Source organism: Bombus huntii, chromosome 6 (genome assembly GCF_024542735.1).
Source record: "Bombus huntii isolate Logan2020A chromosome 6, iyBomHunt1.1, whole genome shotgun sequence".
Lineage (NCBI taxonomy): Eukaryota > Metazoa > Arthropoda > Insecta > Hymenoptera > Apidae > Bombus > Bombus huntii.
In genome coordinates, this window is record NC_066243.1 from 4,594,954 (window position 1) to 4,607,131 (window position 12,178).

Here is a 12,178-nt window from a genome sequence, read left to right on the forward strand (position 1 = left end):
GTGAAATCTGAAATGGAAACTTTAATAAATGTATATAATATATATTCATATTTTTATAATTAAATTATCAAACATAGGAGCGTGTTATCATTGAACACAACTGAATAGAATAAAACATGACGAAGAAATATCTACACAAACACATAATATAAAATAGTATTAATATTTTGTTGTTCGCGTTATGCAGTAAAGGCACAAATTAAATTATTCCTGTAAAAATAATCAACATGTATTTCCTTCGATTTTAACAGCTGACACCGTGAAGCATAGTATGTAATGGATTAGTATTGCGCAGACGAAAGAAACTGTATCACTCTTTATTGATAGAAAGGCAGTCACATAATAAATTTATACAAAAGGTATGTATGTATATATGTGTATATATAGAAAATACGTACGTTGTTGCTACGAGGATAATATCAAGATTATACTACAGGGAGAGGAAACGAGCAGGTGTATCGCGTTTCTATTTGAACCATCATATGACAATAAACAGTTCCCAGGTTTTTAAAGAATTATTGTGGAAATAACGCGAGTAGAGTCCCTAACGTACACATCTCTATATTATTAGAGAGCACTGTCTAAAACTGCGGTTGGCACGACCATCACGGATGGGTTGCAATATCGACGAGTCTCTGCGCAGACATGCGCACTGTTGCGTGCGCTTTACTTGCAACTTTTCCCGCCATTTTTCTCATTCCTCGCCCTTTCATTGGTACTGTACGTCGTGTGTTTACCCTCCTTTTTGTTCCTTCCGTTCATTTATTCCGTCGTAACTACTACCGCTTATCATTCGAACTTGTCTGTAGTTAGTATTGCTCGGACTTCTTTGTTTCGGCCAGTTCGTCGCACTTATCCTCCAAATCCTCCTGCAATTCGAATCAATATCATTTCAACAGTACTATTACAGATCGAAATGTTTTAGCAGATAGATAAAACAAGCAGCATTTCACAGACTTCTAAGTAACATATAACACTGAATAATATCATTAGTTGTTTTATCTTAATTATATGGATAGTTAAATTCTTATTCCAATGTTCACTTCTGTTTATTTGTTTCAAAATATTATAGTGGATAACGGTATATGTAAAAGAGTAAAAATTATTTTAAACGAGTAGACAGTGAGAGTTTAAAGGAAGGTTGTATCACAATATAAAAACCTTATTGACAATTATTCAAAAGTGTATAAAATATATAAAATAAAAGTTTCTTTAAAATTAATTTAGAAGGTTAAGTTTGCTATATGAGAACTACTTAAAAATCTTCATCTGTATAATATATTGTTTACCAGTATCTATGAAATTTTTAAAATTGATTAACTCTCTAGCAATTATAGAATTTAATATCATAATACTCGTATTCTTTAAACAGATAAGGTATATCAATTCCTCTCTTACAAAATGTATAATTATTATAATTAAAATTAACGTTTTCCATGTAATATCATTAGAAGTTTTAATAATTAAGATTTAATAAATTGTAATCATTGCATTCCAAAATTTATTCATGTGTATGGGAGTATATTCGTTTCAAATTACTAACTAATTAATATTATAAATTACTTTATAATTAATACTAATTACTAATTAATAACTTAAAATTATTCATTTATAAATATCAGGGATCGTTACCTCGTTAAGCTCTAAACATTTGCCCCACTCGATAAGGGTAATTTTATGGTCGTTGTCTCTGTCGCAGGAGTCGAGGAACGGTGCAATACAATGCTCGAGAGCCATCAAAGGTGCTTTAATGGGGAAAAGTTCGTGCCTGGAAACAGCTCTGTCATGAGGGTGACCATCTAAGTCGCACCATTTCCAGATAGCGGCGTTAGTCCAACGCAATGTATGATTTGTTTCAGCTTCCCGTTGCATTTTCAGATAATGCGATGGTAATTCTTGACGATCAGCAAGATCTCTCATGATATTAAACAGCCAGTCTCGCATTCGCCTTGGGAAGTCAGCCATGTCTTCCTTTTTGCACTCCTGCAACGCGGAAAACGGTCGACGTTAGAACGAAACTATAAGAATACAATTAATTCACCCGTCTTCGAACTATTTTTTTTAATTTTTACTAATTCCATGTTGCACTGTTTAATTACAAAACTACAATATACATATATAGTCATCCATAAATATATTTATATTATAATTAAAATTTACTTTTATAAATATATTTATTACAATTTAAATTAAAGCATTACAAACATAATCATCGAAAATTTCATGTTTCTCATAAATAACCGTACAAACTATTGCAACTTTCGTTTTGTATTTCACAAATAAAATATTTTAATCGTAATTTATCCGATGTTTATTCAGTTACGCTACGTATCTTTACGTGCAAATTTAGTTAAAATTTCCGAAAATCGTTAAGTTTATATATCTATGTACTAATCTTTGTTTCATAACAAAGTCATGAACACATTCCCGTTTAATTATACGATGAAGTAATCTAACGAAATGGCGTTACATGAACGCAAGGACAGATATAAAATTACAATGAAATCATTTCTATGGGACAAGAATAACAATAATACACGATAGATAAGATACACTTCTATTCATGAATAGCATTCCGTGTATCAGCCAGTGATAACTGTAGCAGATACTTTACCAATACCAATGAACGCTTGTTAAGATTTATGAGAAAGATATTCGACTTTTTCGATTTAAGCGCAGCGTGTACCACAAACGATACGAATTTGTTCTTCGTATCGTGTGCTTTGTATTATATTCTTTATAGAAATTTAACGTATCCGAACTCGTCGGTGACGATGGTAAGTACTTACAGGCATCTCTCGGCATTCACCGAAGTATACGACGTGAACGTGTTGATACTTCTCGGCGTTTCTGCATCTGGCGTCGCCGGAGTCGCAGAAACAGCGCGCCTGGTAGACCTCGCAATCGCTTCCGAAAGTTTCATTGTGATTAGTGCAAACTTTTCGCCTAGGATCGACCTCTTCGTCGCATACCTCAACGCAAACACACTCGGCGGTGTCTTCGTCGATAGCCTGAAACGATCGTAATCCTTACAACTAACGAATTTCTTTGTTGGATAGAACGTTCGAACGTAAATGTAACGTTCCAAACGAACGCAGTACGAAATCTTACCAACCTTTATTCAAAAATTTTTAACCAACACCATCTTTTATAGTTTGCGTACTGAATTCCACGAGTTGAATAGAAGATTCTCAAAGGCCGATAACGAAGCGGATTCGCGAGAGATACATTTTTAGACAGAATATTGCACAGAAGTATCTCGAGCGAATCTTCGAATATTTCAAATAATTCTTATATCTTTAAAAAAGATATATTCTTACAAAGCGAAAGGATTTAGTGGACCTACTGTCTGGCGGAGCACTTTTCATACTTCTGCGTTTTTAGACGCTTGCGATTGTAAACAATCGTAACAAATACATGTTATAAAATTGAATAATTGAGAGCCGAACATAGTCGATTTACGGTGATTTGGGTAATGACAAAAATACAGAAGAATTGTTGAAGAATTGTACGCATCGTGGTAATAACATGTGATTTCGGTCTCTGACAAACCTTGCAAACTCGTCCTGCGCCACAGTGTTTATCCATGCACGGATCCATACGGAGCAAGCTCTGAGGCTTCGATCCAACCTCGTTTCTGCCATCTTCGACGGTGACCTCAGCATCCTCCGCTGCCTCGGCTATTTCATCAGCCTCAAGCATGTTCATGACCTCATCTTGAACGGTGGCTTCCGTCGTGGTTGTGCGACGGCGATGTTTTTTTCGTCGCTAAGAATCGATAATCGTAATAGGCCATGTTATTAATTCGTGTTATTATAATTTTCTAATTTTATGAGTATCGGTCCGCGTGAAATAAACTCTGTCGTGATTTACCTTAAATTATCCAACATGTTGTGTATAAATTTGAATATTTACATTTAAAGAGATAATTGTAATACTGTAATAATTCGTATGTGTATACTTAATTTTTATATATCTTCTGATCAACTTACTTGTTGGGCTGAGACGTCCACCAAAAGGGACACTAACAGCAACGCAAATAAAAGGAACTGCAGTTTCGTCCGCATTGCGATCTCTGCGACAAACAATCGATCGTTCAACATGTGCGTGTGAGCTTAAAATACATATATTTAAAATAATGTGAATTTTCTTCTCTCTTTTTTTATCGCTTAACGCGTTGGTAGCTACGATGGTATTCGAAAGACATAAGGAAAGAGCGGATTTCTGTTATTCACATCGCCGTTTCATAAAGTTCTTGCGCGGTGAAGGTTTATTATTCTAACGCGATCGAAGCAGATTTTTCGACAGAAGATCGTTCGTGCAGGATTCTACGGTGGTCTAATTTAAAAAATGTCCAACAAAATATGTATAACGTGCTCGATACAACCGATCCCGTTTGGGTCAAGCAACGTGTCCAACGATAAATCTCTGAGACCTTAATAGGAGCAACGAAGCGATAACCCAGATACTCGGAAATCACAATTCTTTACAAATGTTCGTAACTACCCGAATGCGTATTGCGAGCACGCAATTCTCTTGCCCGATTTCTTACGCTCGTAAATACGTCGTACGACAAATGCGGATGATAAAACCTATTTATGCGGTTGTCTTTATTAGTTTGAATTGATGACGAGAAACGAAGGTCGCGTTGAACTCATCAACCAAGTATGACAACGCCTACTTCTATTTGAAAGATCTTCGTTTAATTCGAAATGTTTTGTGATTTCAAAGCAGCTTCGTAATTCTTCCAACTAATATCCTTCTGTTCGCCAGAGAATTATTTTTAAAAAATTATTTTACGATTTTAAAACAACAGCTTGCTTCTTCGAATTCATGTCGTTTTATTCGTAGAATTTTTTACTACTATTTTATAAAATACTATTTTTTAATACTATTTTATAAAAAGTATTGATTTAAATTTGTCATGAAGAATATTGAAAACGCTATTTAATTTACAAGTTGCGTTGCACCCTTATTAAAAATAGAGAATTAAAAACAGAGCAATTGTAAATTACATTTCGCTCAGATTATTTTATTATTATGGATTTATTATCTCATATTAATTGATTAATTGTGCAAAAATAAATAATTACCATTGGAAAAACACGTGGAGAAATTAAATGTCTAATACAGAATCGTAAAGTTTGTTTAAGAAAAGATAACTCTGCTTTTATTTTTGTATACGTGTTTCGCTTTAGCACGTGTAAACCAATTTGTGACTTAAATGATATTATTGCATTTTTCTAAAAACGTACTAAATCATCTTTAACAGATTGTAATAAAAAATAGTGATAAAGTGTATGTAAAATGTGATCGCAGAGTCCTTGTACGATCATTTACAGCTACAAATTAAAACACGTTTCCCTAGCTTCCCTAGCGGGTTAACTGGCTAAATATAGCTTGGTTTATGCGTAAGGTTCAGTCGGTTTGATTACATTTGCAGCATGAAATTTCCGTTAAACAGAATCGTTAAATATGTAGGGCTATCGTTACACGTGTTACATCAGCTGTTTCTTCGAATTCTCTGTTTCTCTCTTCAACCTAGATTTTGAACATAATACAGTACAACCAGTATCTTAATAAAGAAACTATGAGTATTCTTCGAATCTACGTTAAATGTAGCTTTCTTCTTTTCCTCTAAAAAAAAAAAAAAAAAAAAAAAAAAGAAAAAAAAAGGAAGAAGAAATTCAACGTTACATTCGTACCTTGTTAAGTGATATATATATTTTTATTCTTTCTTTTAGTCTCTGTCGTGTATTAAAATGTCAGTTACTATTAGTATGCTATGAGCGAGTATGTTTTAAATCTACGGTAAGTATACCTTTTTTTCTTTAACAAAAAAGGGAAAACAAATTCAACGTTACATACGTACCTTGTTAAATGATATACATATTTGTATTCTTTTTCTTAGTCCCTGTCGTGTATTAAAATGTCAGTTACTTTTAGGAAATTAGTATACTTTAAATCTACGTTAAATGTACTTTTTTCTCCTTCTTTAAAAAAGAGGCGGAAAGAAATTCAACGTTACATATGAAAATTGTTAAGCAATACATATGTACATTGTTAAGTCAACATATGTACATCGCTAAATTATACAAAAACATATGTATCACTTAACAATTTATACGTTTTTCTTCTTTTTCTTAGTCTCTGTCGTGTATTAAAATGTCAGTTACTATTAGGGAACTATAAGCGAATATACTTTAAATCTACGGCAAGTGTACCCTCTTCTTTCTTTAAGAAATGTGTAAAGAAAAATCAACGTTACATATGTACATTCTTAAATTCTACAGATGTTGTTTTTCTTTTTCTTAGTCTCTGTTCTATGTTACAATGTCATCATTTTCGAAACTGAAGAAATCTGAACTTTTATATCATTCTCTTTGTGCCATCTTTGTTTCTCTTGATTTGATTTAAAATATTTAATCGCTATTTCGTAATAATTTGTATAATATTACTATTTGAAAGTAGTTGAAGCTATATTTACTTGGAAGATAAAAGATACAACTTTTCGAATATTTCAAGGTATTTTAAAAAATAAAAAAAGTGCTAAATGGAATACTTAGATTAAGAAGAACCAGTATAGTGGCTTTGTTTTTATAATCAAAACCGATGGTACTCGGAACGTTCTACGCAGGAGACTTCAATTCCTCGAAGAAACGTATCGCTACTTTCTTCTACGAAATCGCGTTAGCTCTACAGCATAACCGTACCCTGCGTATCATGTAAACGCTCTAGGACGTCCTAATCTAAGTTTCTTAAAATTAAAAATAGTTTCAAGAAGCTATTTCGTTAAGAAAAGTAACATTATTCCAAGTGCCAATTCCGAGCGGATATTCGACGCGATTTTTTTAAAATTTCAATCGTATTTTACTCTTATTAACTTCCTCGAGTTTAAAGGAGAAAAAAATGAAGTAATCGTTACTCGATGATTTTTCGTCGCAATTTTTGTTAAAACGGCAAACATTTCTCTTTTTTTCTTTTTCAAAAACCGCAGCGTGGTTAAAATATTGCAAAAATATTGTTGAACCTCTGGTAGAGTGGGAGTTTGTCGCAAGTATGTCGCGACAGAAACGCGAACCAGCACGTTACGGCTTATGAAACGTGGAGGCGACTGTAGGAATCGCGGATGACCCGGTTTTTATCGCTTCTCTGATCGGCGCCCACGAACCCGCGTACGTAATCGTCGTCACTCGAAGCCCGAAGAACCATATTACCGCATTGTCTTCTTAACAAAATTCCCAGCTACGATGTACAAACCCTACCAAATAACGACGACTTACATGTCGAAGACGCGATACTGTTTCGTGTCCTATTACCAACGCGGTATCTTAACAGTGATAAAAGAGGAAGCTTTCCAAAGAAGACGGTAGAACGAAGTGATAACGAAGCTCGTCCTTAACCACTGTGAGTCGTTCCAGTACGAACTCTGTATTTTCGCTGACCTTCGTGGAATAGATTTAGATATCACGTTCCATGATACTGCAGAAATTCGAGATCGGGTCTTTCTGTACCCCGCACATATTTGTGGCTCTGTGTGCGAAATTCTAAATAGGATGCATGTAAATTACGTAACGTTCGAAATATAGTTGTTTCAGATTACGGCTTACACGATCGGTTAATAAATTACGAGCGCGCGAAGATTGGGGTTAGGTTGGAGTTACGTCGCTGAAAAACAAATTGCAGAGAAAAGATTGTAAGGATGTTCGATAGAATTACAAGCGTGACAACGTCGAATATCCTCGCAGTATCTTGTTTTTTTTTCGGAAGAAGGATGTTGAATTTCCGTTCCAAAAAGCACAATTTCCGTGGTGTTCGCGACAAGATAAACCAGTTGCGACAAACGCCCACTATTAATACGTTTACCAAGTATATTTTCAGATAAAGTATACATGTAATTGCCGCTTGTGTTATAGAAACAATAAAGCGTATTTATCTGTTAAATTATAAAAAGATTTGACTTCACTTCCTGGTCGGTGAGCTTAATTAGATAATTAGTGACACTTCCGTGTAAGGAAGTTGATACATACGCAAAATAACATTGTTTTAAATAAGAAAGCGTAATTCTTAAAATGTTTTATTCGTTGTTTAAATCGAATCACAGGATTTTTATAACTTTCCCGTCAGTTGAGTATCTCGTTCCTAATGTCTCGTTTCGAATATGTGTATTTTAATGTAATGTAATATAAAATGTAGAGTGCAAAGTAAAACGCAAATTTACGTTTCTATAATTTTGAAGCAAGAATTTAATGGGAAGAATTAAATTTCACGAGTAGAGCGGTTAATGTCTAATCGGATATATCGCATATCGAGATACCAAACCTACGATCTCAGCATACAACGTATGATAGAGAGTATATATTTTTCATATTTTGTGTTATTTCGAAATTCGGATATATCTGTTGCAATAATTCATATAACGTAGCAGAACTAATCGTTAATTTTTTAATTAACTTAACGATATCTTATTTCATATGTATTCATTTATATGTATTCATAAATATATACATATATTTCGTATTTGTATATGTATTTTATATCTTGAAATATTATATTATATCTTAATATTTTATTAAATGAATGAAAATTTATCATTCGAAGATGTTTGAAAGAGAACTGTTATCAACAGTATAAGAAACTACAGATCATCTATGTATAGCACACCAAAATGCAAATGTATCTATTCGTCTGCGATAATTGTATCAATTTAGATTAGCTCTTCTTTTTCTTAATAGTATAACGTAATCAGTTGATGTCAGAAAACATCATAACGTGATGTGATCAAATTACCAAGATCTCTTATATACTTTCAATTCATCGTCAATTCGTATTATATACTCTTTTGTCTACAACAATTTCCAAAGATAACTTCCATTTAAATAATATTAAGTACACGTTCACTTAATATTGATTTTACGATTATTTCTATTAATATCTCTTCGACATCATACGCGATTACCTCAAAACCAAATAGAATTATTTCACCGTTAATTACGAACACCAAAATCAAATAGAATTACCTAACCACGCCTCGAGTATTTCTCACATTAATAATCCGCGAGAATTAGAAAAACGAAATCACAAAGGCTCTGCACTCGACAATAACCGAACTCACATTACCTTAAGCCTCTTTCCTCTATAAATCCAAAGGAGCGCTAAATATTTATTTTTACAAATACATCTTCAACTTTCATAGTTTAACGACCATAGTTTATAGACAAAGCGACCGATAAAGCGCGACATAGTTGCAATGGAATTCCTGCTGCTTGAATATCATCTGCGATAATTCGCGAAAATCGAGAAGGTAAAATTTCACATCTGTTATTGAGCAGCAATCGAGCGCAAGTTATTTTAAAAAGGGGCGTGTAATCGCGACGGATTCGCGTACATATGCCCGCAAACCGTAAAGCGGTCGCAGCAAGCGCACACCTGTCCGCGCTATAGTACGGACATGTTATTTACCTCGTATCGTTCCTTTCCCTTGTTGCCGGCGTTATCTTTCTGTCCTTTCTCCGGCCGTTTTTGGGAACGTTCAAAAGAGCCCTCCAAATCGGTCGCTGGACCGGTACTGACTGCGGGCAGTGCGCGGAGGAACGACCAGCAGAGACTATCCGAGCTCGCGGACTCACGCCAAACAACCAGAGATGACCTCATCGTTTTTCTTTCTTCCGACACCCCCGTTTGATCTTTCTGCCATATGCACCGCTTCTCGTTCCTCTTCTCGCTGTGGAACCGAGTCCCTCCTACCCGAACAATTACGCAACGTAATGTCCCGTACATACGTAACCGGCAGGCCTCGAAGTTTCTTTTTCGAATAATCTTCAACCGGATAACGTTCGATTCAAGTTCTGCTCGGTTCCATCGAGCTTCTATGTAACAGTATACGGCGGCTCGTAAAAATATTCCGATCCTTGTAGAAACTCTTTACGTTCGATACGGATCCGTCACGCGTTTGCTTTATTTTTTATTTGCTTTATTAACATCGTAGCGAAGCGAGGCTGTTACGATTATGTTGGTAGATCTCAAAACTAATCTGGAAATAGATGTAGATGAAAGCTATTTACGAAGACTTTTGTATGTGAAAGTATGTATTTTGCAGGAGCCGAGCAAATATTTAAATATTTAATTATCTAATTACGGCGATAAGCTTCGATATTCGGTGGGATTACCTTTAACAATTATTACATGTTTAAGGTGTCTGTTTAGTCCGTACACCAATTTTTTTTTTGTTAGTTACATAGTCACGAACTAAGGTATTGGCACACTCTCTAAGGTAGAAAAACTTTTTTTAATTCGACCAAAGTAGCTGAATTTTGTTTTCTTCTGAGGAGTTGGGACTAGTTTACTAGGTGACGGGTAAGAAAGATTTTAGGAAAGTTGCAGCTTTCTGCGCGTCTTTATTTAGGTTTGTAAGCACAATTTAAACAACACATTTTGAAGAATTATGCCAGCTGTACGTATGCTGAAAATTTCATCGAAATCGGTCGATGCAGAAACGAGTAACAGGCGTCGAAAGATGAACAAGAATATGGATTTATTAGTTACAGGCCGAAAATCTGAATTTTCTGAAAAATCTGAAACAGCAATTTTCATCGTTTTTATCCGTCTGTAGCTCATAGCAACATTAACCGGTTTCGATAAAATTGTCAGTACATATATAACTAACACAGATCTACAAAGCGTGCTTATCTCAGTTTTTAAACCTTCGTTACAGTTTCAGATAAGAAACTTGTAAGAAGTGACTTTTACTATTTTTCCCGCGATTCTGACCGTCTGCAATTTTTTCAAAAAATTTGTTTCGCGTCATCTCGTTGGTTACGAGATTCTTCCTAACTCGTCAAAAAAGTCGTGTGGTCTAACCTAAAAAAAATTATTCGGTTCTAAGGAGTGTGCTAACACTTTCGTTCGTGATCGCATCATATGTGTGGTGAACATCTTGTAACGTTTAGTTCAACGACTCGCGAAAGTATTCCAACGCTTATTTATAAGGAAATTTTTAACTATATCATTACAGTTGCGAACGTACTGCACGAAACTCTTCGAAACGTATTGTTAACAAGTGGCGATTATTACGACTATAATAATGAAATTTTTAAGCAATGTAAAAATGTACGTGAAAGTTACTTTTCTGAGCGACCATACTCGTTACTCGTATGACCGTGAAGAGTATTTCGCACTTATTTGTTCTATTCACATGTTTGTTCTGTGACATACACATACGTGGAATTATCTAAATCGCATCGTGTCACTTACGTTAAGCAGAGATTTAAGCGGTAGATGTGCTCTAATTGTCCGCAAAAATTCGTCTCGATTCAAGTGACTATCGCAAAGATTATAAAATAATCATAGAGTCGCTCAACCGTGTCGAACGATTTAGAAATTGCGACGATTTAACAAAACGCCAACAGAATAAGCTTAATGGCACGAGCAAGTGTTCTCCGGCATTAACACATGCACTTCCACAATAACCAAAACTTTTCTGATAATATCGACTATATCGACTAAAATAGCTCGTCAAATAACTTGTTAGCCAATAAAATAACGTGTTAGCCATAATTTCGATATTCACCTAACAATATGAATTTTGTAAAGAGAGTAAAAAAAGACCTTGCAATAAACGTCATGCCGAATCGTGTGTACGTAACCACGCGTACTAAACTTGTTTAAAATCTACCATCACGAAATGTTCATAATTTGGTGAATTTTTTATAATGCAAAATATTTAGCGTGTGACGTAAAACCGCTGTAATTTAAAATATTCATAGAAAGTGTAACGCCTCGCTCGATATTCCGTATCTCATAGAATTAGAGTTCATCCGTCTACGTGCAATTAAAAAGTAAAATCAATCTGCCGAGTATAGCTCGTCGGATCGTCGCGATGTTTTTACAGCAGTTTCGATAAAATGAAGCTGTTTGTCCGTTAATTTTTACATGTGTATATTTTTATACTTCGCACTACGTTACGCCGCTGTTTGATGTTCGAGTAATCAGGTCATGAGGAACTGTATCAAGTGATCGCAAATAAACGTCTACTGTATCTAATGTTCATATAGGAACGAGAGTAAATCAATTTAACCCTTTAATTGAAGTAGTGAAACTTACATATATATTACGACATATATTAAAAAGTGTAGTGGGACTTTCGGAAAGGTATTTATTTGTTTGCACGAAACGAAAC

General features: G+C 34.6%; 1 protein-coding gene across 2 annotated transcripts; it reads right to left on the reverse strand.

Moving 5' to 3' along the window:
* Window position 1: 1 nt before the first annotated feature.
* On the reverse strand, window positions 2-9,630 carry LOC126866845 (SPARC). Of its 2 annotated transcripts, none has more exons than XM_050620823.1 (6): window positions 9,463-9,630; window positions 3,993-4,075; window positions 3,553-3,768; window positions 2,790-3,011; window positions 1,633-1,983; window positions 2-869 (listed from the first exon to the last, which is right to left on the reverse strand). In XM_050620823.1, the coding sequence occupies exons 2-6, from the start codon at window positions 4,065-4,067 to the stop codon at window positions 810-812; spliced, it is 924 nt and encodes a 307-aa protein (XP_050476780.1). In that variant the 5' UTR covers window positions 4,068-4,075; window positions 9,463-9,630; the 3' UTR covers window positions 2-809. The 2 variants fall into 2 exon arrangements, with proteins under 2 accessions (XP_050476780.1, XP_050476781.1); XM_050620824.1 differs by lacking the exon at window positions 9,463-9,630 and adding an exon at window positions 4,436-4,582.
* Window positions 9,631-12,178: the final 2,548 nt, after the last annotated feature.

Bases quoted from the DNA above. Each gene is read 5' to 3' on its own strand.
- LOC126866845 (XM_050620823.1), bottom strand. From the start codon at position 4,067: ATGCGGACGAAACTGCAGTTCCTTTTATTTGCGTTGCTGTTAGTGTCC. The intron at 3,769-3,992 runs GTAAGTTGATCA...ATCGATTCTTAG, and splicing joins TGGACGTCTCAGCCCAACAA to CGACGAAAAAAACATCGCCG. The intron at 1,984-2,789 runs GTAAGTACTTAC...TCCGCGTTGCAG, and splicing joins GTGAATGCCGAGAGATGCCT to GAGTGCAAAAAGGAAGACAT.